Source organism: Elephas maximus, chromosome 7 (assembly GCF_024166365.1).
Source record: "Elephas maximus indicus isolate mEleMax1 chromosome 7, mEleMax1 primary haplotype, whole genome shotgun sequence".
Classification (NCBI taxonomy): Eukaryota; Metazoa; Chordata; class Mammalia; order Proboscidea; family Elephantidae; genus Elephas; species Elephas maximus.
Genome location: NC_064825.1, coordinates 14,018,515 through 14,046,282, shown reverse-complemented (window position 1 = coordinate 14,046,282; position 27,768 = coordinate 14,018,515). Strand labels below are relative to the sequence as shown.

Here is a 27,768-nt window from a genome sequence, read left to right as displayed (position 1 = left end):
AGTGCTTTCTACCATGTATTATCAAAGAAAAGTAAATTTTAACTGATTTGGTTTGTAAACTTTCACTTAAAGCACAATAAAAATTTAAAAAAAAAAAGTAAATTTTATGTATGATGGCATTGAGTGGACTTCATCAAAGAATGACATGTTTCTGGAGGGACCGCATATGGATTATACTGTGAGCTGGGCAGTGACATATTGGTCAAATATATATATATATATATATATACACACACGCACATACACATGCACATATACAGATAGCAGTGTGAAACTAAACTGTTTTTACATGGCCTATTTTATTAGATGGTGTTAGAAATACAATGTCTTAGGGTGATTTTTTAGAAAGTTTTTATTACAATTTTCTCAATGTAAAGCTTTTTTTTCTTATCCATTTTTTTATTTTGCATTTTTGTTTTCTATTGTGCTGTGAAACTGTCTTTGGATATGGCGAATAACCCTGTTAAGTAACCCTCTCATGGAATGGCTGTAGTTTTATCAAAGGAACAGTCTAAACTGAAATATAAAATAATTGGGATGCCACTTCATTAAAAATATCTAGTAATAACATTTAAAGCTAAAGTGAAATGGATTATAAGATTAATTTTCTTCTAAATACAAAGTTTTAGTAGTATTTTTAATTCACTGAAAGATGAATTTAGTTTCTTGTGTACATATAATAATTAATTCCTTTTCTCCAAACAGAATTTTTTTTTTTTACTAGATAGCTTTATCTTCACTGAATTTTTATTCATTCCTACATTTTAGTCTGATCCTTTTGGTAATTAAACTGACAATTTGGTATTCCTTTAGCAAGCGTGGCGTAGTGGTTAAGTGCTACAGCTGCTAACCAAAGGGTTGGCAGTTCAAATCCGCCAGGCGCTCCTTGGAAACTCTGTGGGGCAGTTCTACTCTGTCCTATAGGGTCGCTATGAGTCGGAATCAACTCGACTGCACTGGGTTTGGGTTTGTTTTTTAGCAAGTGTATTAATTCTTTCATGTCACTAATGTGGCACTTTGGGATGTGGGAACGGGTAATTATTTAATTAGCACTTAGGAAACAGCAGTCTCTTAAAAAGTGTTAATATCCCCAAAGTGTGTGGTTTACTCTTGGAAAGTGTTTACTGTCCAGGTGGATCAGACCACCACAACACTGGAAAACGCACATCGCTCACTTAAAGTCTTAGGAATACATTTTAAGAGACTAAACAATTAGTAGGCTGATTAGTGGTAAAGTATGCAACCCTTATTATTAGTCAGCTAAATGACATTTCAATTGCAAGTCCAAGTTCCAGTGTTATTCGTTAATATCATTGTTTTGTTTTATTTTATCTATCATCCATTTGGCATTAGCGAATCACAAACTCAGTATTTATTAAATAGCACAGCGCAAACTGTACCCAAATTCTCTCAGTATATAAGCCGCTCCCTCGATTTCACAGAAATTTCATTAAATTCTAGGAAAGCCACTTGAAAGAGTTAATGAGTCACTCAAAAACTGTAGCTCGAAAGCAAGAAAGAAAGCAATACATGGGAGATGTTACATTTTTTTAATCCTTTTAGAGAATAATTAGAATATGCTCCCTCAGTTCCCCTATAGAGGTAAACACAGAGAAGGCTGATCTAGAGTATTTGCCAACTCCATATTCACATGCAGCCTGATTTCATAGAGTTAATTGCTTAAGTAGTCAAATTGGATATCTGATACAAGTGTCTAAAGAGCATACAGTGGCTTTAAAAAGCAACACAAAATTGAGATGTAAGATGAAACTGAATCAAACCTGGAAACCCTCAAGTCTCAGAACATCTAAAACAAACAAACCATAACCACACAAATAATAAAAAAAGAAGAAGAAGAAGAATTAAACTGTATTCTTTGTTGTCTGGAAATCAGTACATAAAAAATAGTGGCTGGTTTGTTTGTTTATGTCATTCTGCTTTTCCTTCTGGAAATAAATTTTCATCCCACATCTCTTGGCTGGTTGACATTTCGAGACAAAGGAATTCAAGACACAATTCTTCCTTGATTCCTAGTAAATTTAAGCTTATTACTGTTTTGCAAAAGAAAAAAAAAAAAACCCCATGTAACTGTTTAAGGTCAGTTATTTGACCATAAACAAACTGTGAAAGTGAATGGCACCAAATACTGCATGTTTAATACATTTAAAATTAGTTGCAACTGCCTTTGGTTTGGACTCTGATGGAAGGAGCTGCACGATGGCAAAATGAGAGGTTTATTTAGCGTCTGGGAGAAGCTTATAAAAAAAAGAGCTTAAGTCCTCATTCCTTCTAACATCTTAACAGCTGTGCAGTTTCTTACAAAATATGTTTTATCGTTTCAAGAAATGCTGTTAACCTCGCAGTTTTAAAACTGAATGAACAAGGCCTCTTGGACAAATTGAAAAACAAATGGTGGTACGACAAAGGAGAATGTGGCAGCGGGGGAGGTGACTCCAAGGTTAGCCTCAATGTCACCAAAAGCGGGTAAACAGTATGTAAAGTAATAGGTGCATCTGCTGGGAGACTTACGGTTGGCACCTTGAATACCACCAGAATTGCTTGTCAAGTCCCTTAAAAAACTAAAGTATGCAATTACTGTCAAATCAAAAATATTCGCAACCATTATAAATTTGGAACCACACTAACAAAGGTCATTGAAATATTCACCAAAAATTGCTGGCTTTGAAGAGGCTGTGGGTCCAACATTATAGTCCTCTGAACCTTGGTTTTGGAAAACAGGAAGGGCTGCAGCTTTTGGACAGAACGGTTCAGTGAAGAAAGGAGGGAGAGCAGAAAGGGTTAAGTCTTGTGTTGTTTTCTTCACCACTGCAGGGCCAGAAATTTTACTGAATGTTTGTAAGTAGCAACAATAAACAAATTCCACTCAGACCTGTCTAGAATACCAACCAGAAAGTCATTTCTCCATCTAAGACTCTCAGGCTTCTGTTAAATAACAAATCAAAAATAGTCGTGTGAACTAGACATTTTTTGCCTTTCACAAATGGATCAACCTACAAAATGATCTGTCTACAACATCAAAACTAACTCAGTTTTGTCTTCAGCTTCATCCATAAAATATTCCTAGCTTCATAAGATAATATTTTTAAATGTCTTAGCAGTGACTAAAGAAAAAAAGTATAATAAGGAATGTAGTTAACAGAAAAGATTAACTATGTACCAGTGTTCATAGAATTAAAGAAAACAATCCACAGATGGGAAATTTCTGAGTTATTACTTTTAAATGATATGTAAGAATTATGAAAAATTTAAAGTTTATACTCTTGTCTTTGTTTTAAAATCTAGAGATTTGTCCAAAACAAGAAATCCTACTTATCTTCAGGTTCTTGATTGGGCTATAAATTTTCTCACTGGGCCACCAACCCACAAAACAATGCTGTGGATTTAGGGTAATACCATCTGGGATGGCTGCTAACCTCACCCTCTCCTAATGCCACTAAATACTCCCCACCTGCGCTCCCAGCCCCGATCTAATTACCAGTTGTTGTGGAGTTGATTCCTCTGATTTGTGGCGACACGTGTATGTCAGAGTAGAACTGTGCTCCATAGGGTTTTCAATGGCTGATTTTTCAGAAGTAGATTGCCAGGCCTTTCTTCCTAGATACCTTTAAAAGTGGGCTCAAATCTTCAACCTTTTGGTTAGTAGCTGAGTGCCTTAACAGTTTCCACTCAGAGTCCCCCCCAATCTAATTAAAGCCTGTCAAATTCAGCTCACTTGTGTATTTCCATCTAATAACAAGACCTATTTCAGGAGAAGGAAGGGCAAACTTTGCCAAGTGAATTTCCTGGCCACAAAGGGAGGCATAAAAGATTAGGGACAAGAGAATAGTGTGGGTCCAACTTTTTGTTTATGTGATTCTGATCATCCTTCTCCTTATTCCAAGAGAGAACCTGAGTCTGGAGAAGAAAGGCAAGGCGAGGCTAGAAAGAAGTGCTCAGGATTCTTCTGCGACCATGCCCCTCCAAGTAAACTGCTAGACACCTCCATTCTAGGCACCATCCACTATGTTTTCTTACAGAGTATTCTTTTTATATTTTGAGCCCCAACTTGCCTAGAATTTTCTGATAGTTTCCATAAAAATATAAATGCATATATATGCACAGAGAGTTATTCCTCCATGCAAATGGGAAATGTAAGAAAATATGCCATAACAGCACCAGGAAAAAGCAAAATGAAGATATTCTATTGTATCAGAAAAATTTTGTTTGCAAATTGTTACTTTCATCACAAATATCTGCTTTACAGATAAAATTTTCTATAAAAACTAATAATAAAGTACTTTTTTTTTTAGTTTACATTTAAAGACTCTTTCCAGAGGAAAATAAGCAAACATAAGCAAAAGTGTATACATATTGGGGGGAAAAAAAAATCTCTGTAACTCAAAAGATCATTTTAATTCATTTAAATTGGGGATTGGATAATTCAGCCAGATTCTGATCTCTTTATGTCCATCCAACACATTTTTTGGTGCAAAATAGACTCCATAAAGTTTTGTTGTCCAAAGGAATAAATATGCATCTAACTTTCCAGCTTTCAAAAATCATATTTTTGATCTTACAGTAAGATGTACATAAAAAATTATTCTGTGACTTTTCAAAATCTTAAAAGTGATTTTCTGAAATGTTATCAAAGTTAACATAAAATGTTCCTCCAAAATGAAATAGCAGTATGTTCTATTTTTCCTAAGGAAATTTGGTTTAATACTAAGAAAAAAAAAAATCCTAGAAGGCTGTATATTGATGTAATATTTGTCACCAAGAGAATAGGCTGTTCCAATCTAAACATTAATAATACCCTACACTGAACCTGGAATAAAAGGCGATATTTTAAATGGCCTGACTGAACATAGATCAAAGTAAATTATCAGGAGGCAATTGTTCTTTTTCAATTTTATTAGAAGGTTTTGTACCTTCTAATATTTCATTTTCACCTGTAGAGGTGACTGATTTTCTTTTTAAATTTACCTCTCACCTCCCATTGGCCTGTTCTGCTTTAAAGGAGGTAAAATAAGGAGAAAAAAATACTGAATTGGAGAATGCAGCTGGCTCTAAAGCCTTTGCTGAGTGTGAAGCCTGAGAAGGAGAGACAAATAAATGTTGCCAATACAGTACAGGGAAAACATGCACGTTCAGACATCTCAGCACAAGCTTGCTGAAATCCTGTGTTACCTGATTTTAAAATATGGAAACTTGGTAGGAGAAAACTAACTTTGCTCACAGTAATTCATCTAATGAAGAAAAAAAAGAAAAAGAGAGGAAACTTGTACTACACATGAAAAAGCTCCTACAAGCACAAGATTGTGCCAGGTGGGACATCTACAGTTTGCCACTCAGCAGGAAGTAATTAAATTTATCCCTTAACCAGGCAATGTGCCAATACCTGTGGGGAATAAAAAGAGATAAATATAGCACTGTCCTTTCCTTTTTTTTTTTTTTTCCCTCAAAGATGTTATGATCTAATATAACCAAAAAATGAACTATTTAGAGCCACTGTGGCAGCTCCCCAATCATACCTCATGATCATGCCAATAGTTAGCATCTCTATTCACCCATTAAGGAGCCCTAGTAGCACAGCGGCTAAAGAACTCAACTGCTACCCGAAAGGTCTGTGGTTCCAACCCACCAGCCACTCCACGGAGAGGGAAAGACATGGCAGTCTGCTTCCATAAAGAATACAGCCTTGGAAACCCTATGGGGCAGTTCTGTTCTGTTCTATAAGGTCACTATGAGTTGGAATCTACTCGACTGCAACCGGAATGGACCCACCCATTGCCATTCCCAGCATTATGAAGTTCTAACCATAGCAGTCCTCAGCCAAGATGCTTCACAACAAGATGTAAAAATTTAATAGAAGATAGGAGGAAAACTTCCCTATATCTTAAATGCAATAAATCCAAATGGAAAGGCATGATTGTGGGGATACCAATTTGCCTTCCTTTGAAAATTTGCTCCTTCGATATTGTTAATATAATTGATGAGGTAGTCCTTTCATAAGGTCATAAGAATTCATATTCATGGAATAAAATAATAGAAATTTACTAACTGACAATGAACCGGTCTTAATATCTCAGTTGCAATGTTTAAGACATATCTTCTCCTTTTGTTAATGTGGTTTAGTTTGAGCACAAATCATAGAATTTTATGCCAAATTTCAAGTGACTTATGTAATCCTGGTTCTAGTTGGAAATGTTGGTAGTACCAGTAACTACCAACGCCCTACAGTGCTAATAATGTCTACAAAATTGTTGATTTTTTTCTATTTTTTATTTTTATAGTTTATGTGTATAAAAATATGCATATTCTTGGATGTATATAATTATGCAAAAATCATTTTATAAGTGTGATTACCAAATAATATATTCTCTGGTAAATACACTTGATCTTACAATTCCTGGTTTTAAATTTGGCATTTTGAAGAAAACAGCTCCTTCTTGACTTTAAAGTTATACGGTATTTTTACTCAAATAACACACACCTATGTTTTTTGCCAACCAAATTCTGCACTGCATGAGGTATTTTAGTGAAAGTGCTATGCTAATTTTTTTTTTTTTTTACAGCAATATGTGAAAAAACAATTGGCACAGGGGTGGTTATGAAAACGCCTCACTGGGGGAGGGCGAGGTTGGCAAACAAACATAGAGGGTATGCTTTATTTGCTTAAAAATATGATTAATGGCCTGCTCCCCTTCTACACAGGGGAGCATGAAAACCAATGCAAGAATAAAGCCTGGAATTATCACAGAAAATATGCATTCATAGCAGAAAAAAGCAGAAAAGAAAAAAATATCGTGGTAAATAGAACCACTAAAGAAAGCTGCCTCTGGAAGAATCTCCCAGTAATGAATTTTCTGATGACTGCCTGAAATTCCACCAATTGAATATTTAGTTAATAAAAACCCATTGCCATCTGGTCAATTCTGACTAATAGTGACCCAATAAAAAAAAAAAAAAGAGTAAAACTGACCCACAGGGTTTCCAAGGCTGTAATTTTTACAGAAGCAGACTGCCACATCTTTCTTCCCCAGAGCTCCTGGTGGGTTTGGAACCACAGACAGTTAGTGGTTAGCAACTGATTGCTTTAACCACTATCCCACTATGGATCCAAAATATTCTACGATCATGGTAAATAATACATATCATTTATTTAAAATGACAGTCTAATCTTACCATGTAAACCAAGGCTATTGGACGAGAGTAAATAGCAAAAGGGACCAACAAAGAAGCAAGGTGGAAAGTGGAGGGAGTTAGGGGGAAAAGGTACTTTACGAAGGCAGAAAGGTAAGCTAAAAGCAGTCTTCGTCTAATTCACAATTTTGTTTTCAACTGTTCCTTCTAGAAAAAACTTGAGGGGAACTCTCTTTCATGTTTTCCTCTTTTTGGGATCAAGTCCTCCTCCTTACACTTCACCCCATTCAAGGAGTACAATATAGGCTCTGTTTACCTACAAGTGAGCTAGCTGGGAGACCTAAAACCTTTGTAGTATCAGTTTTATGAAAAAGCCTGTTTTGCATTCAAAATAATTTAAATTTAGCAATTTTACAGAGCACTACTTTGAAACAGATAACTCTGGTTATGACTATTTTACAAAGACGAATGAGATACAGCTTTGCTCTTGGGGATTTCACAGTTCACACACCAGTCAGCAAGGTTGTTTTTGTAACAATCTATTCATAAATCACAGGAGTTGGGGAAGAGCTGTATAGATAATAGAAGGTGGACTAACTGGAGCTAAATTGACCAAGTACCTCAATTAACCAGAATCCTCAGCCTACTCCATCCCTAAATCATGCTTATGTCAAATTTTAATCCAAAAATCAATTTAAACAAAATACTCTAGGATCATAGCAAATTCATATTATCTCTTAAATGGAACAATGAAACTAAACCATAGTAAGATCTTATAACATTGATAAAAAATTAAAAGTCTTCAGAAACCAGAAAGATAGAAAGCAAGACTTATATATTAAAAACCTTTTTTCAGAATCAAAGGCATAACGGGGGAAAGGGGACTTTTCGTTTCACTGTTAACCGAAAAACTCAATTAACTAGAAACCTCACGAGTCTTCTGTTGTTTTTTAACAGCATGAGCTATGAAGTGCGACTATTACAAATCCTGACTCAGCTACTTCCTAGCTATGTGACTCTAGATGAGTTACTTAGCCTCTCTGTTCCTCAGTTTCCTTGTCTGTAAAATGCAGGTGATAATAGTAATTGAATATGTAAAATGCTTGTAACAGTGCCTGACACATCATAAGTGCACAATAAATGTTAGTGATCATCATCATTAATGCATTCCCTAACTGTGTAAACTCTGTAGATAAACGCATGGAATTAATAACATGGGAACCAAAGAAATGCACTCTGTGTTCTTCCCATGGCACTAATATTTCCTGGGAGAAGAAAGGCATTGGGAGATATGGCCGGACAAAGTGATGCAGCAGCCTTAGCAAGGTCCAGAGGAATGCAGCCAGTTTCCCTCTGGAAGTTTTTAAAAGCGAAAACAAAAACCAACCAACCACAAAAACAATAACAACAAAAATCCTGGGAGCTACTGCTTCCCATCCAGCTTCCTGGCTTTTATATCCACAGAGGTTAATATGATGATGAAAACTGGAAGAAGTCTTCGATTCCTCCTAATATTGGTGCCAGATGACTATTAACACCTTCCTCCCTGGAGGTCCTAATATAGTATTTGTTATCAAAGGAATCAAAGACTATAGAAAATAAAAATGGGACATGGTAGTGAGAGAGATTTCCCTATTCAGAAAAATCCTGGTTACCCTGACCTACCACTTATTTGTTGGTAAGAATTTGTAGAATATACTATAGTCACTCCACTTTGTAATTACGGTATATTAACATGGCATGCTCAAGATGAAAATTGCTTTTCATGATGTATTTCTGTTGAATACTGCCATTCAGAAGGAGAACATCAGCATGGGATTATACTTTAAAATCATTTTGTACACAGTTGTCTTATAATGATCTTTTCCATGAGGGGGCCCTTTTTTGGGAACACCAGAATCACCCTGCTCTTTCACCTGGGTCCTGGATGAGCGTGGTTAAGGAGTCAGGGGAGTGATGAACACTGCAGACATACTTTCATAGCATAAAGTTAAATTCCACTGGCTGAATCATAATGCATGCGAGAAATGAAACCAGTCCTATCTAGCTTCTATTTAAGTCTGTCTGTAAACCTGCAGCCACTTTCATTCATTTTGAAAGTAAAAAAAAAAAAAAATGAGCTTCTGGATTTTGAATAACTTCCACATTTATGTTGGGAAATTGTAAATGCCAGAGAAAGCCAACCCAGGCCAATAGTTTTGAATTCACAGTAATTGCATACATTTTATTTAAAAATCCTCCCTAGCAGTATGTGCCTGTTACCTAAAGCGATGGAGCAGGCCCCAGTTTTATGTCTGTTGCTAAACCTGGGCCTACAGTACAAGACATAGCACCTACTGTGGCCTCTGCTCTGTCACTTTGCCATGCGATTCTAATGTAGTTTTACTTGAATAACATAAAATAACATATATAATGTTATTTATGTTATTTTCCACGTGAAGAACTCCTGTAAACCTTGCCGTTTTGAAACTCAGTGAGGCAGGCGTCTTAGACAAGCTGAAAAACAAATGGTGGTACGATAAAGGTGAATGTGGACCCAAGGACTCTGGAAGCAAGGTCAGTCGCTGCAGTTCGGGGCCTCCTCTTGTGTTCACAAAGCAGTAAACGGGAGCAATTATCAAAACTGAACATTTCTGTATATACTCAGCCACTGCCTATATTTAAAGCTAATATCATAAATTTCAGGCACAGACACTGTCTGTCTTTTTCAGGAAATTGTAGCCTGCTCCCCTAACATAAAATCTTTTGAGTAACTAAAATTAACTGCAAAAATTTAAATTAATACAATTTCTTATGTTATTCTCAAACTTACGTACCACTAATAAAAATAGTGTGTTTTATGGTTGGGTCTTTCGTTTATTTGTTTTGGAGGCAAAGATCATGAAATCTATTATTTCAAGAACTGATGTATTCACAAAGCAGGAAATGAGAAATTGATCAGTAATCCATTTGGAAAAAGATTTTAAATATTGAATAAATGTGTATTTAGTCTTTTGTCACGATATTGCCAAGCATTCCACATTAGCTTGAAGAAGCCCAATTATATTTCTGTGCTGACAGATAAACAGAGTAAACCTTCCAATTCTATTCTTCCAATCAAAATTTTTTCAATAAATAAATCAATGCTTATAAATAATATCCTCAAGTTCTAAATCTCTGATTCGTGAATTATTTTAGAATGATGCAGGAATCTGTAGGACTGATTCTGTTCGTGCAAATGAAAATAGTGTTAAAAACAGTTACATTTTTATCCTAAAGCAAAAATAGGGAACAAATTTATGAGCGAATCTAAATATTTACGCAAATTAATAGCACATGGCAACAATGTCTGAGAGCCATACTTCAGGATTCTTGGTATCCTCTCTTATTTTTTCCTGTTATCTTCTTCTAGAAAGAAAAAAAAAATATTGGAAGTCTAGAACACTAAACAAGTGACTATTTTAAATAGGAAAGCCTCAGTTAGTCTAAGGAAGAGACAAAGTTAGGTTATTGATCCTATTTCAGGGTTAGTCTCTGTATTTTAGTCACTTCAGTTTGCCTTTGAACCAGAGTGGAATGACACAAGCTTGGCACAGATAACAGTCATGTCAAATCCTTACATAAAGTAGAAGCAAAAATGCTTCATGAGAGTTTTTTCTAAAACATGAAGTTAACCTAAGTTTTTTGGCCCAGTTATGTGATGTCATGGCTAAGTGGACAGAGTGTATAGTACATCCCTTAAACACTCTCCTAATAAAACTATTTAAGGGTCCGAATCACATTTTCTATAAAACATACTGCTGAAGAGATGATGGCCACAAGGCATCCTTCAGGTATGCCACCCAAAATACTCTTTGAAATAATGTTATATAATAAACATAATTTATGGAAAAAATTTAAAATTCCACATACAATTTTAGTATCTTTTAATCATGTGCTTGGCTATTTCTGAACTTACTGTGATATAATTTGTGTAGTAAAGATTTGCAGAAAAATATGTCTAAAATATTAACTGTTTAAGTATTTCTAAGTGGGAATGGAATTATATTTCCAAATCACTAATAATAACTATAATTTTGGCCATAGATAAATTATTTATCATTGACTGGGATAATTTGTGTATTTTTAAAAGTTACCTTAAAAAAGTAATCTAAGTGAGATGCATATCTAATTATTCCTAAATAGTATATAGTGTGTAAAAGTGATATTTTTCAGGAGATTTTTCGTAAAAATGCAACTGAAAGAATGAATAATGTGTACCCTAGCATACTATTTGCATATATTTGCAAAAGTAGTAGTAAAATATGAAGCTACTAGCTTAAAGACCATTAGTTTAAGTAGGAAATTTCAAAAATTAGAAGTATGTTTTAATGCAAGCAAAGCCAAATGGGGTCTCCTTCCCATGTAATTGGAATGTAAACATGATCATTTTCAAACTTAACATTAAGCCCACTTCTGCCACCCTATATGAATATATCAATTCCTATTTTTTTATAAATGTCTAAGTATAGTGGTCTTCATTGAATATTTAATAATGATAAAATGCTACAGATTTTATTGAATGTAATTACGTACTATTTATTGGTAATCATCATAATTTCACTTCTCCCAAGAGGTATAAACTTTATATTGAAATCCATAAACCAACATCAGTGACTTATATGTGTAAATAATTTCAAGTGAAATTATGCATTTGTTTTAATTGGCTGTCTGGATTTCATGTGTTCTTTTACCTTTTGGATGTGACATTTCCACAGTTAACTGAAGTGTCTTTATCCCCCTTCAGGACAAGACGAGTGCCTTGAGCCTGAGCAACGTAGCAGGCGTCTTCTACATTCTGGTTGGCGGCTTGGGCTTGGCAATGCTGGTGGCTTTGATAGAGTTCTGTTACAAGTCCAGGGCAGAAGCGAAAAGAATGAAGGTGGCAAAGAGTGCACAGACTTTTAACCCAACTTCCTCGCAGAATACCCAGAATTTAGCAACTTATAGAGAAGGTTACAACGTATATGGAACCGAAAGTATTAAAATTTAGGGGTAGGACTTAGGGCCTACTACAGTGAGTGGGTGATGCATCCTGTAAACGCAGTGTCGTGACCTGTCTGTCCATTGGTGGTATTGCTTGCTTCTAATTAGAGCTTTATATTTTTTGAAAACTTCAGTGCTAAATGCTTCGGTTTTCTTTGGCTGCAGATGTACTGTTTGAAACTCTATGTTGCCAATAGATATCTGCATTGCGAGGGTCAGAAAGACAAAAACGAATCCCCAGAATTGCTTCATGAAATGATTTAAACATTGACTCTACTTGAAATTTGGGAGAAATTGGAAATTAGACCTGGGTCTGCTTGCATACAGACCCAGGCTCATCTTCTCTGTAACAATCCAATTTTAGAATAAGTGCTAACAAAATAAGCACAGAACCTGTTTCAAATGATCAAAGCCTAGACAGTTGCCTGTTTTTGATAAGGTCCTATAATTTTCTGAAGAACAACACATGCAAAAGCTCCAAGGAAGTGTTGGGCACATAGTAAGCGCTAAACGAATTTCAGCTCCTATTCTAGTTTGTTTTACAGTAGCCATCATTCTATATTTTTAAAGAATAAAACTCTCCTATTTCTTAATCTGATAGTTGTCCTTGAGCCAGATGCTTAGGCAGGAGTGATCATCAGAACAGAACTACAATTCACATTTATTAGATGACATTCTACTTTTATGATCACAGTATCACCAAGGCGAAGAGGCATTTTAGGCACTACAGCAATTTCAAAGATTTCAGCCATATATGTGTTCTGTAAAAGAGAGGCAGTAAAAGATAAAAATTACAGTGGGTTGCTATAGGCCCCCCCCCCATTTTAATTGCTTTGAAACCCTGGTGGCGTAGTGGTTAAATGCTACGGCTGCTAACCAAGAGGCTGGCGGTTCAAATCCGCCAGGCGCTCCTTGGAAACTCTATGGGGCAGTTCTACTCTGTCCTATAGGGTCGCTATGAGTCGGAATCGACTCAACGGCAGTGGGTTTGGTTTGGGGTTTAAGCAGAGCAGCCTTACTTGGATCCTCTCGTTGTGTCACCAAAAAAAACAAAAACAAAACTGTAAGCATTCAGTGAAATATAGGAGACGGAGATTAGTTTTTTAAGACTCTAAATGTTCACTACTTCTTTCCTCTAAGGATAGAAAGTGGTTTCAAAATAAGATTTGAAAGGATTTATCATTGTTCTTCCTAAAATCAGGTCTTTAAAACCCATTTTCTAAGATTATACCTAATAGCCAACTGAATAGGCTGCTTATTCTGATGACAATGACAAATGAGCCTTTGAACTCACAAGAGACTTTTACTGTTTGATGTTCTCCAGAGTCAAAAGCCCAATATAATTGTTAGTAAGAATAATATGTACATCTGAGGTTATGCCAAGTAAACGTGCATTGAACTTTGATATTTATTTATATAAAAGGTACTGAAATGTTTGTTAGTTTCTTAGAAACAAAAAACAAAAGTAACCCCTTTCAACCAAAATCTACTAATTGTTTTTATCCATAGTCTAGATACCAATGACTTAATATACTGACACCTAGATAATACCAAAGAGGAACCTTCCAATCTGGGGACATAGTTATGCACTAAACCCTCAATTCACTCAAATAAAAACTTTTTGGCCATGTCTTCTAATACTGGAACAACTGAGACAATGTCAAGGCATCTCGGCTATTATGGAATTCTTTCATCTTAATGGTTACAGAGTTGAAGAGAGATTTTCCCAAAATGAGAAAAAACAATACCTGCTCAGTTTTCCAAACCAATTATTATGACAGCATTCAGAAGCTCACTCACATTAACGGCAGATAAAAACCAGCTGCCACTGGGTCTGTTTTGACTCATGGACACCCTGTGTGTGTCAGAGTAGAACCGTGCTCCATAGGGTACCCATTAAGGAGTTCTGACCCAGAACACATCCATCTAAAACACCTAACATTAAAAAACAGGATTACACTACAAGATTATCTATCCAGCAACTCTTAATACCAAGCCCTGTCCTATATTTCCCTAAATATAACATTTTATTGCTACATTTTCTTGATACGAATAATACTGCTCTGTTAATAATTCTTTGTATACACATATCCAAAAGCATGTCCACTCTTAAAATCAGGTAGGAAAATACTCGTCTCTGGTACATAACCTCCCAAGAGCCTCACTTCAAAGAGCAAGATGGTAGCAGTCACGTCCACTTCCTAATTCCATGGTGAGGTTCTGCCATATAAGTGAGGTTCTTGATTGAAGGACCCTTTAATATGTTGGTTTAATTGAATTGAATTATTTCACTTCTAAATTCCTCATTGGTATATGTACTAATATTCAGTGTCTGTTCAATTTATAACAATGTGCATTATATTCATTTAAAATGTTTCATTAAAGTATAATTCACATACAGTAAAATTCACCCTTTTTAGTGTACAGTTCTGTGAGTTTTGACAAATGCTTTAATTGAAATTTTATCCCATCAGTTTCATTTACAGTGAAGAAAAAAAGCATCTTTCTGAATATGGACATTCATCTATTTAACAAATACTGACTTAGTGCCTATAATGTGCCAAATAAAAGTACAAAGACCTTTGATTTCAAGAGACTAATAAAAGACAACCAAGTAGGAATATTGTTTTTCCTTAAAGTCCTCTTATCTTTGCCAACATTGCTTAATATAAAGCTATAAATTATAATGATTTCTGATTATGAAGAGAAATGTTAGTTTTTGAAACTGCTCAGAAAAGTAAACATATGAGATTGACCTGGTTTTTTTTTTTTTTTTTTACCATAGATATGTCATTAGCACTTTAACATCAACTTTCTGAATTTATCAAGGTAGCCGATCTCTAAACCATTTCACTCTTTCTTTAATTCAATTACTTAATTTAATTATTTTAATATATTCCATTGCTGTGGAGTTGATTCCAACTCATAGCAATCCTATAGGACAGGGTAAAACTATCTCATAGGGTTTCCAAGGAGCGGCTGGTGGATTTGAACTGCTGACCTTTTGGTTAGTAGCCGAATGCTTAACCATTGTGCCACCAGGGCTTTGTAATTTAATATATAGTTATTCTAACATCGAAGTTCCAGAACAGAGTAAATAAAGCCAGAATTTCCTAAAGAATTGGATAAACTTAAATTCACAATAGGTAATCAAGATATGATTTGATTTACATCTTGATTACCTATTGTGAATATATCAGCTGCTAACCAAAGGGTCGGCAGTTCGAATCTGCCAGGCGCTCCTTGGAAACTCTATGGGGCAGCTCTACTCTGTCCTGTATGGTCGCTATGAGTCGGAATCGACTCGACGGCATTGGGTTTTTTTAATCAAGATATGGTAGAGTTATGATCTAAGCCATAAGAAACTTAGGAAATATCTCACTTACCTTATTTTCCTTTTGAGCTAATATTAGAATTCAGTTACCAGAAAAAAGTTAAAGGCAATAACTGGATAGTAATCAGATTTACATAATGTCACTGCCTGTTTGTTCTCTGTAATATTAGTATCTCCTACCTAATATGACAGAGAACAGGGATTTGATGAGGATTTTAGAGACCTGAACCCCATAACCTCAATATGGAAATTTCTCCTGTGATGATCATTCAGGAGGTATTAAAAGATGCCCACTATCAGTGTAGCCCCCTTTAAGTACACTTGTTAAAATATGAGCTTTAGCTTCCACAGTGGACATAGAGTGAACTATGTGTCACTAATTGTGCTGTTCTGGGTCATGTCTATAACCCATGTGAATGAATGGAAGTGTCTGTGCCTAGAACTTTGTTGTGACAACAGGTAGATCAGTTATGAATTGTCTATATACTTTGTTTAGACAATTCATCACAATTTTAAGAGTATAATCCTTGCATTGTATAGACATCTCTTAAGAAAATAATATTTGAATAAAGAATGTTGTTCAAACGTAAAGGAGTGCTTCAGTTTGACTAGGGTGCCACAACCTTGTGGTGTAGCATGCAGCAGGTTAATAGATGTGTTCTGCCCAGATTTGCTAAACAAAACCTCGCTTTATGTTTTTAGAATTAGTTCCTAAGCAGACAGGACCATAAATTCTAGCCTGATCCATTCTTCAGTGTAGCTAAGCGTTTCTTTCCCCTATGAGCAGTTTTTATATAACCAAAAGAATATGGGGAAAAAATGCAGATGTCTAAATATTGATATTTTGGTGTTTGTTGTGTCATATTTTGTCAAAGAAACAGAAAGATTGTAACACCCCACATTCTTTTTGCTTCCTTTCCATGCAACCCAGTTGACCTTTTCTGAAGCCATAAGAAACAAAGCCAGGTTATCCATCACAGGAAGTGTCGGAGAAAATGGCCGCGTCTTGACGCCCGACTGCCCAAAGGCTGTACACGCTGGAACTGCAATTAGACAAAGTTCAGGATTGGCTGTTATTGCATCGGACCTACCATAAAAACCAAAAAAATAATTGAGTGCCTTAATTAAACTGTGTTGGTGACTGATGGAAAGGCAGCCCTGAGGGACACGCCGAGTGCGAGTCTTTATTAAACCAATCTACTGGCTAAGAGCGGGAAGCGCGTCCTTAAGCGCCGGACATCATCAGCAACAACGTGTGCATGAGCTCAGCTCGGAAACCCAAACTCAGATTTTATATCAGGAAAACTCACAATTTAGGTTTTTTGGGGAGGGGGGAGCTGGGATGGGTGTATTAACAGCAACAAATTTCACTCGAGTGGACTTAAAAACTAATCAGACTTGCGAGTTAGCGCATTAAACTGTGAAGTTCTTGCTCAGAAAGGCGTTTGTCTTCATGCAAGGGATAAAATAGTTATAGAAGTCAATGAACATGCTAACCTGTGTCTCTAGAACACCCATATATTCAATGGAAGGATATCCAGCAGAGAAAACAAATCACTAAACTGTGATATGAAAATAATAAACATGTAAATCCTGTGGAAAAAAAATTTAAAGGAAGCATTTACACTTTGGAGAAAACAAATACTGAAACATGCTTGCTTTTTAACTGATGTAAATTCAGTAGCAGACAACACGATTCTTTTTTCTAACCATCTTAGGGAACAATACATTGCAATAATTGATATAAATGCCATCACTGTAATAAACTTTAGAGATTTTTTTTTAATAAAATTTGTTGATCATCTTCCTGTTTGCTGTAACCTTCACCCTGTTACATGAGTCAGTCTCCACAGATTGCATTTGTCTCACTTCCGGGAACAAAAAACAAGAAGAAGGAAATGTTAACCTAAAATCATCAGTCTGCAATGTAGAATCAAAAGAGACTACGGGTCACTCATGTTATTGATATTATTTATAATTTTGTTCTGTGTACAAAATTGTGGTTTTTGTACCCACCAAAAAGAATAAAAACAACAGACGTTCTTACAATATCTACAGAGCTTGAAGGTCTTTTTCTTATCATTATAAAAGTTATTTGAGAAATTATAAGACTGTAGGAGGGATTGTTGAAGTCAAGTGGTGGGCCACAGTGGAAAATGTAGCTAGTCATTATTTTTGCATACCAAGCTGCTCTTCTATTACAGAACTTCGACTTGTTAGCAGGTTAAATTGTCAAAGCTGGAGTCTTTGAATCGGGGAATCAGTCATTGCCATAACAGCAACACACCATGTAATTGTGTATTGAAATTTTACTTGACTGTATTTTGCTGCATAAAATTATATGTGTCTCTTGGGCTTTTCCCATATTCCCATTGTTCCATTTAAGTCATTTCAAAGCACTAATAATAGTTATGGGTAGACAACAAATGAAGAATTAGTCCTTGTTCTCAGATGGAAAGTGTGAGAAAAATTATACCAGTGTTTATTTATAGAAAATACCTTATGTATGGACTAAATTAACATGTTTCAAAAGAAGGTCTGGTTCCTTTGAAATAATGAATAAGTGGTATAATAGTAAAAAACAAAACAAACAAACAAAAAAAACCCACAGTACTTAGGGATCTTGGCAGAAAGCACAAGTTAGGATGATTGTGGAAGTCTGGCCTCGAAGGATGAGTTGAGTTTCAATATGTGGAGACATGTTAAGAGCCTTATAGGTGAGCAGTAGCCCAGAGCTGTACATGTCAATAGTTTGTTTAAAGAATGTATACAGCTGGATGGACTAGTGAGAGCACAGGGTGATATCAAGGGAGATAAAGTTGGAAAAGGTGAAGGCTTTATCTCCTTGACTCAACTCTTGATATCTGCACCCTGTCCTATTCAATCTCTGTGCTGCAGTAAGAGCAATCTTAAAAAGTGAAAATCTGATAATACACACACACACACACACACACAGATCCCTCAGGAAAAATTCCAAGCTCTTGAGCGGAGCATATGAGTCCCTTCATGAGCTGTCCCTTGCTTATCTCTTCCAGAACATCGCTCACCTCTCCCCAACATCTCCCACCACCAAATGAACCTCAAAAGTAGCACATGAGACACTGCATAGACTATTTCCTCAGTCTGTAACACTCTTCCCTGTCTCCTCTTTACCTGCTTAACTTGTACTCGTCCTTCAATACTCAAATCAACTTTGACTTGCTCTGGGAAGATTTCCATGACTATCCATCACCCCTTGCCTATGAGACTGAGTTAGGTGCCCTTCTTAATGTTTTTCCCCATCACAGCACTTACCATACTGCATTGTAATTGCCTGTGTATTTGTCTGTATAACTTCTAGACTGTAAGCTCCTTGAGGGCAGGGACTGTGTCTATCTTGTTCACAGTTGTATCCCCAGCACCCAGCACAGTGCCTGGCATATTGTAGGTGCTTAATAAATACTTGTTGAATGAATGAATGAATTGAATTGAATTAATTTAATTAAGTAGAAGAAGAAAGACAACATCTTTCTTCATTTACAGTCGTTAGAATGTGTATTAAGTTCTTATTGTTGTGAGGTGCCATCGAGTTGATTCTGACTCATAGCGACCCATGTGGCAGAGTAGAACTGCTCCATAAGAGCTTTCTTGGCTGTCAATTTACAGAGCAGATCATCGGGTTTTTCTCCTGTGGAGCCACTGGGTGGGTTTGAACCGCCAACCTTTTAGATAGCTGACAAGCACTTAACTCTCGCACTACCAGGGCTAGTGAGTCAGAATGAAGGGTAAAGTTTGGCTGATTTCATGATGTTGTACACCTTACTGGAAAGAATAGCTAAAGAGAAATAAAAAAGATGATCTGATGAATTTTCTAACCAGATGAGAAGGTACTCTATGTAATTGGACCTAGCTATGGAATACTTGGTTTAGCTAGAGAAATTATCATTTGTCATAACTAAATAACCCAGTTTTTTTTTTTTTTTAGCCATACTTCCAAACTTACCTTTCATTTAAGCTTCAAAGTGGATTAGTGATATAAAGTTAACCTGTTGCTGTCCAGTAGATTCCAAATCATAGTAACCCTATAGGTCAGAGTAGAACTGCCCCATAGGGTTTCCAAGGAGCAACTGGTGAATTTGAACTGCCAACCAGTTGGTTAGCAGCCGAGCTTTTTAGTCACAGTGCTACCCGAGCTCCGTGATGTAAAGTTAGAGAGTTATATTTCTTATAGTAAAGAATAATTTTTTTTTAAAAATTATAAAATTTAAAGATGGAAATCATTTATAAAAATGAAAATTAGTATGTGAATAAATTCTCAATTATAAACCAAAAGAAAAATTTTTTTCAAAATCAAAATTTTGAATGTGACGTCAGTAAAAAAGGGATAGCTCAGTGGATTCCAGTTTGAAGAAATACTCTTAAACTAGGAAACACGATTTTAAAAACATTTAAGTTTAATACATTTTAGCTAAAACATTTGGTTCCACAAAGTGAAGAACACAGTTACCAAACAAGCAAGATCACCATCCACTACAGAATCCCCTGAACATATCAGGTACAGCCAACTTCGAAGTGGCATCGGCTAGTTAAACTTACACAATGACCACCTTTCAATAATATAAAGAACCCTCAGGAGGAGCACTTTGCTACACTTGATTCAACAACTACTAATTGAAAATGCCAGTTCTGCTGTTACTGCACTTGCTTCAGGCTACCTCTTAGCTCTGTGCTGTCTGGTCCCCCCTCACCAGCAGACTATCAAACTCATTCCATTTCCCTAAGGTATAGCACATAGTAGGTGGTCAATATATATTTGTCCATATTTAAAACACAACTGTATATGATAAATTAGTATCAGTAAAAAAAAAAAAACAAATAATTTGCCCAGCACATAGAATATCCCAATTGGCCACACTAAGGAAGTGGTAAGAGGAATAAGAACCAAATGAAAAATGATGTACAGGACAGTTTGTGAAAAGATAAACTGAAATTGTGCAGATTTATCTGCCTTGTACCTATTAACATGATGCTGCGTGAAAGACGTGGCTTTTCGTGCACATTCATAAATGAGTTTTAATTTTACATAGTCCAGCAGACAAGAGCAGTAAAACCAAATGTGACACCGAAAGCAAATAGGTGCTGTATTTATGTACTCCCTAAACAGCTAGTGCCAGTAGTTGTCTTCAAAAGAGAACTAGCCTTCTTTAAGAAAAGATTTTTGATAAATCATGAACAGCAAGAGTTGTGGCTTGGAAATTCCATCTTAAATAACGATAAGGGCTAAATTGCTTTCCGTGAAATAAGAAAAACCTGTTTGTTGGTTTCTTTAGTTGTTTTTTTTTTTTTAATTAATTTTTATTAAGCTTCAAGTGAACATTTACCATTCCAATCAGCCTGTCACATGTAGGTTTACATACATCTTACTCCCTTCTCCCACTTGCTCTCCCCCTATTGAGTCAGCCCTTTCAGTCTCTCGTTTCGTGCCAATTTTGCCGTCTTCCCTCTCTCTCCATCTTCCCATCCCCCCTCCAGTCAAGAGTTGCCTACACACTCTCCAGTGTCCACCTGATTTAATTAGCTCACTCTTCATCAGCATCTCTCTCCCCGCCGCTGACCAGTCCTTTTCATGCCTGATGAGTTGTCTTCGGGGATGGTTCCTGTCCTGTGCCATCAGAAGGTCTGGGGAGCATTGTCTCTGGGATTCTCTAGTCGCAGTCATACCATTAGGTATGGTCTTTTTATGTGAGAATTTGGGGTCTGCATCCCACTGATCTCCTGCTCCCTCAGGAGTTGTCTGTTGTGCTCCCTGACAGGGCAGACATCCATTGTGGCCGGGCACCAACTAGTTCTTCTGGTCTCAGGATAATGTAGGTCTCTGGTTCATGTGGCCCTTTCTGTCTCTTGGGTTCTTAGTTGTCGTGTGACCTTGGTGTTCTTCCTTTGCCTTTGCTCCAGGTGGGTTGAGACCAATTGATGTATCTTAGATGGCCGCTTGTTGGCATTTAGGACCCCAGGCGCCACAATTCAAAGTGGGATGCAGAATGTTTTCATAATAGAATTATTTTGCCCATTGACTTAGAAGTCCCCTCAACCAAGTTCCCCAGACCCCAGCCCCTGCTCCGCTGACCTTTGAAGCTTTCATTTTATCCCGGAAACCTCTTTGCTTTTAGTCCAGTCCAATTAGGCTGACCTTCCTTGTATTGAGTGTTGTCTTTCCCTTCACCCAAAGCAGTTCTTATCTACTGATTGATCAATAAAAAGCCCTCTCTCTCCCTCCCTCCCTCCCCCCTTTGTAACCACAAAAGTATGTGTTCTTCTCCGTTTTTTCTATTTCTCAAGATCTTATAATAGTGGTCTTATACAATATTTGTCCTTTTGCTACTGACTCATTTCGCTCAGCATAATGCCTTCCAGATTCCTCCATGTTATGAAATGTTTCAGAGATTCCTCACTGTTCTTTATCGATGCGTAGTATTCCATTGTGTGAATATACCACAATTTATTTACCCATTCGTCCGTTGATGGACATCTTGGTTGCTTCCAGCTTTTTGCTATTGTAAACAGAGCTGCAATAAACATGGGTGTGCATATATCTGTTTGTGTGAAGGCTCTTTTATCTCTAGGGTATATTCCTAGGAGTGGGATTTCTGGGTTGTATGGTAGTTCTATCTCTAACTGTTTAAGATAACACCAGATGGATTTCCAAAGTGGTTGTACCATTTTACAATCTCACCAGCAGTGTATGAGAGTTCCAATCTCTCCGCAGCCTCTCCAACATTTATTATTTTGTGTTTTTTGGATTAATGCCAGTCTAGTTGGTGTGAGATGGAATCTCATCGTAGTTTTAATTTGCATTTCTCTAATGGCTAATGATCGAAAGCATTTTCTCAGGTATCTGTTGGCTGCCTGAATATCTTCTTTAGTGAAATGTGTATTCATATCCTTTGCCCACTTCTTGATTGGGTTGTTTGTCTTTTTGTGGTTGAGTTTTGACAGAATCATGTAGATTTTAGAGATCAGGCGCTGGTCTGAGATGTCATAGCTAAATACTCTTTCCCAGTCTGTAGGTGGTCTTTTTACTCTTTTGGTGAAGTCTTTAGATGAGCATAGGTGTTTGATTTTTAGGAGCTCCCAGTTACCTGGTTTCTCTTCATCATTTTTGGTAATGTTTTGTATTCTGTTTATGCCCTGTATTAGGGCTCCTAGGGTTGTCCCAATTTTTTCTTCCATGATCTTTATCGTTTTAGTCTTTATGTTTAGGTCTTTGATCCACTTGGAGTTAGTTTTTGTGCATGGTGTGAGGTATGGGTCCTGTTTCATTCTTTTGCAAATGGATATCCAGTTATGCCAGCACCATTTGTTAAAAAGACTATCATTTCCCCAATTGACTGACACTGGTCCTTTGTCAAATATCAGCTGCTCATGCATTTATATCTGGGTTCTCAATTCTGTTTCATTGGTCTATGTGCCTGTTGTTGGACCAGTACCAGGCTGTTTTGACTACTGCAGCTGTATAATAGGTTCTGAAATCAGGTAGAGTGAGGCCTCCCACTTTCTTCTTCTTTTTCAGTAATGCTTTGCTTATCCGGGGGTTCTTTTCCTTCCATATGAAATTAGTGATTTGTTTCTCTATCCCCTTAAAATATGACATTGGTATTTGGATTGGAAGTGCGTTATATGTATAGATGGCTTTTGGTAGAATAGACATTTTTACTATGTTAAGTCTTCCTATCCATGAGCAGGGTATGTTTTTCCACTTAAGTATGTCCTTTTGAATTTCTTGTAGCAGAGTTTTATAGTTTTCTTTGTATAGGTCTTTTACATCCTTGGTAAGATTTATTCCTAAGTATTTTATCTTCTTGGGGGCTACTGTGAATGGTATTGATTTGGTTATTTCCTCTTCGGTGTTCTTTTTGTTGATGTAGAGGAATCCAAGTGATTTTTGTATGTTTATTTTATAACCTGAGACTCTGCCAAACTCTTCTATTAGTTTCAGTAGTTTTCTGGAGGATTCCTTAGGGTTTTCCATGTATACGATCATGTCATCTGCAAATAGTGATAGCTTTACTTCCTCCTTGCCAATCCGGATACCCTTTATTTCTTTGTCTAGCCTAATTGCCCTGGCTAGGACTTCAAGTACGATGTTGAATAAGAGCGGTGATAAAGGGCATCCTTGTCTGGTTCCCGTTCTCAAGGGAAATGCTCTCAGGTTCTCTCCATTTAGAGTGATATTGGCTGTTGGCTTTGCATAGATGCCCTTTATTATGTTGAGGAATTTTCCTTCAATTCCTATTTTGGTAAGAGTTTTTATCATAAATGGGTGTTGAACTTTGTCAAAAGCTTTTTCTGCATCAATTGATAAGATCATGTGGTTTTTGTCTTTTGTTTTATTTATGTGATGGATTACATTAATGGTTTTTCTGATATTAAACCAGCCTTGCATACCTGGTATAAATCCCACTTGATCAGGGTGAATTATTTTTTTGATGTGTTGTTGGATTCTATTGGCTAGAATTTTGTTGAGGATTTTTGCATCTATGTTCATGAGGGATATAGGTCGAAAATTTTCTTTTTTTGTAATGTCTTTACCTGGTTTTGGTATCAGGGAGATGGTAGCTTCATAGAATGAGTTGGGTAGTATTCCGTCTTTTTCTATACTTTGAAATACCTTCAATAGTAATGGTGTTAAGTCTTCTCTGAAGGTTTGGTAGAACTCTGCAGTGAAGCAGTCTGGACCAGGACTTTTTTTTGTTGGAAGTTTTTAAATTACCGTTTCAATCTCTTTTTTTGTTATGGGTCTATTTAGTTGTTCTACTTCTGAATGTGTTAGTTTAGGTAGGTAGTATTGTTCCAAGAATTTATCCATTTCTTCTAGGTTTTCAAATTTGTTAGAGTACAATTTTACGTAGTAATCTGAAATGATTCTTTTAATTTCATTTGGCTCTGTTGTGATGTGGTCCTTCTCGTTTCTTATTCGGGTTATTTGTTTCCTTTCCTGTTTTTCTTTAGTCAGTCTAGCCAATGGTTTATCACTTTTGTTAATTTTTTCAAAGAACCAGCTTTTGGCTTTGTTAATTCTTTCAATTGTTTTTCTGTTCTCTAATTCATTTAGTTCAGCTCTAATTTTTAGTATGTGTTTTCTTCTGGTGCCTGATGGGTTCTTTTGTTGCTCACTTTCTATTTGTTCAAGTTGTAGGGACAGTTCTCTGATTTTGGCTCTTTCTTCTTTTTGTATGTGTGCATTTATCGATATAAATTGGCCTCTGAGCGCTGCTTTTGCTGTGTCCCAGAGGTTTTGATAGGAAGTATTTTCATTCTCGTTGCTTTGTAAGAATTTCCTTATTCCCTCCTTGATGTCTTCTATAACCCAGTCTTTTTTCAGGAGGGTATTGTTCATTTTCCAAGTATTTGATTTCTTTTCCCTAGTTTTTCTGTTATTGATTTCTAGCTTCATTGCCTTGTGGTCTGAGAAGATGCTTTGTAATATTTCGATGTTTTGGATTCTGCAAAGATTTGTTTTATGACCTAATATGTGGTCTATTCTAGAGAATGTTCCATGTGCGCTAGAAAAAAAAGTATACTTTGCAGCAGTTGGGTGGAGAGTTCTGTATAAGTCAATGAGGTCAAGTTGGTTGATTGTTGTAAGTAGGTCTTCCGTGTCTCTATTGAGCTTCTTACTGGATGTCCTGTCCTTCTCCGAAAGTGGTGCGTTGAAGTCTCCTACTATAAATGTGGAGGTGTCTATCTCACTTTTCACTTCTGTTAAAATTTGATTTGTGTATCTTGCAGCCCTGTCATTGGGTGCGTAAATATTTAATATGGTTATGTCTTCCTGATCAATTGTCCCTTTTATCATTATATAGTGTCCTTCTTTATCCTTTGTGGCGGATTTAAGTCTAAAGTCTATTTTGTCAGAAATTAATATTGCTACTCCTCTTCTTTTTTGCTTATTATTTGCTTGATATATTTTTTTCCATCCTTTGAGTTTTAGTTTGTTTGTGTCTCTAAGTCTAAGGTGTGTCTCTTGTAGGCAGCATATAGATGGATCATGTTTCTTTATCCAGTCCGTGACTCTCTGTTTCTTTACTGGTGCATTTAGTCCATTTACATTCAGGGTAATTATAGATAAATAAGTTTTTAGTGCTGTCGTTTTGATGCCTTTTCATGTGTGTTGTTGGCCATTTCATTTTTCCACATGCTTTTTTGTGCTGAGACGTTTTTCTTAGTAGCTTGTGAGATCCTCATTTTCATAATGTTTAACTTTATGTTTGTTGAGTCGTTATGTTTTTCTTGGCTTTTTTCTTGAGTTATGAAATTGATATTCCTTTTTGTGGTTACCTTATTATTTACCCCTATTTCTCTAAGTAAAAACCTAACTTGTATCGTTCTATATCGCCTTGTATCACTCTCCATCTGGCAGTTCAATGCCTCCTATATTTAGTCCCTCTTTTTGATTATTGTGATAGTTTATCTATTGATTTCCATGATTTCCTGTTATGTGAATTATTTTGTTTATTTATTTATTTATTAGAATTAATCTTAATTTGTTTGTTTTTGTGCTTTCCCTTTTTGAGTTGCGTTGATATCAGGACGGTCTGTTTTGTGACCTTGTATTGTGCTGGTACCTGATATTATTCGTCATCTGACCAATCTCCTTTAGCATTTCTTGTAGCCTTGGTTTGGTTTTTGCAAATTCTCTAAACTTGTGTTTATCTGTAAATATCTTAATTTCTCCTTCATATTTCAGAGAGAGTTTTGCTGGATATATGATCCTTGGTTGGCAGTTTTTCTCCTTCAGTGCTCTGTATACGTCGTCCCATTCCCTTCTTGCCTGCATGGTTTCTGCTGAGCAGTCTGAACTTATTCTTGTTGATTCTCCCTTGAAGGAAACCTTTCTTTTCTCCCTGGCTGCTTTTAAAATTTTCTGTTTGTTTTTGGTTTTGGCAAGTTTGATGATAATATGTCTTGGTGTTTTTCTTTTTGGATCAATCTTAAATGGGGTTCGATGAGCATCTTGGATAGATATCCTTTCATCTTTCATGATGTCAGGGAATTTTTGTGTCAGGAGTTCTTCAACTATTTTCTCTGTGTTTTCTGTCCCCCCTCCCTGTTCTGGGACTCCAATCACTTGCAAGTTATCCTTCTTGATAGAGTCCCACATGATTCTTAGGGTTTCTTCATTTTTTTTAATTCTTTTATCTGATTTTTTTTTCAGCTATGTTGGTGTTGATTCCCTGGTCCTCCAGAAGTCCCAGTCTACATTCTAATTGTTCCAGTCTGCTCCTCTGACTTCCTATTGCGTTGTCTAATTCTGTAATTTTATTGTTAATCTTTTGGATTTCTACATGCTGTCTCTCTATGGATTCTTGCAACTTATTAATTTTTCCACTATGTTCTTGAATAATCTTTTTGAGTTCTTCAACAGTTTTATCAGTGTGTTCCTTGGCTTTTTCTGCAGTTAGCCTAATTTCATTTGTAATATCTTTAAGCATTCTGTAAATTAGTTTTTTATATTCTGTATCTGATAATTCCAGGATTGTATCTTCATTTGGGAAAGATTTTGATTCTTTTGTTTGGGGGGTTGGAGAAGCTGTCATGGTCTGTTTCTTTATGTGGTTTGATATGGACTGCTGTCTCCGAGCCATCACTGGGAAACTAGATTTTCCAGGTAATCAGCTAAAAAAAATGCAGTCAGATCCCTATCTGAATTCTCCCTCTGGCTCAGGGTATTCGGATGTTAATGGAGCCGCCTGGAGAGGGTGGGGGAGGGATCAGAGAGCTAGGAGTGTAGCACCACAGAATATAGAGCTGATCCCCGCGTTCACGCTCTGCCCCCGTCCGCCAAAATCCCGGCGGGATGGCTCCCCGGCTGAGACGCTACTCTCCCCGCTCCAAGACCAGTCACTTCCTCCCGGGGACTTCTCCCTCCGGTGCGCCAAACAGCTCGCGTGAACTGGGTGGGCGTCTCCCGCACGAACGGGTGGGCCCGCCCCCAGGGTCAATTCAGGGGAATATAATTGGACCCCGCGCTCACGCCCCACCTGGGTGCGCCCAAATCCCAGCGGGACGGCTCCCCGGCTGGGACGCTGCTTTCCCTGCTCCGAGACCAGTCACTTCCTCCCGGGGACTTCTCCCTTCGGTGTGCCACACCGATCGCGTGAACTGGGTGGGCGTCCCCAGCACGAACGTGTGGGCCCTGCCCCGGGGTCACTTTAGGGAAATATATCTGATCCCCCCGCTCGTGCCACGCCTGCTTCCCGCCAAACTCCCGGCGGGATGGCTCCCCAGGTGGGACGCTGCTCTCCCCG

The 27,768-nt window shown here is 36.9% G+C and overlaps 1 protein-coding gene across 1 annotated transcript in view; it reads left to right on the top strand.

The window, feature by feature from the left end:
* GRIA4 (glutamate ionotropic receptor AMPA type subunit 4) overlaps positions 1–16,756 on the top strand; it is a 462,811-nt gene extending 446,055 nt beyond the window's left edge. Inside the window, exons 15-17 of the mRNA XM_049889438.1 lie at positions 9,585–9,699; positions 11,909–12,043; positions 16,413–16,756. Coding sequence (XP_049745395.1) covers positions 9,585–9,699; positions 11,909–12,043; positions 16,413–16,577 — 415 coding nt within the window. The 3' untranslated portion in view covers positions 16,578–16,756. The remainder of the gene's footprint in view (positions 1–9,584; positions 9,700–11,908; positions 12,044–16,412) is intronic.
* Positions 16,757–27,768: the final 11,012 nt, after the last annotated feature.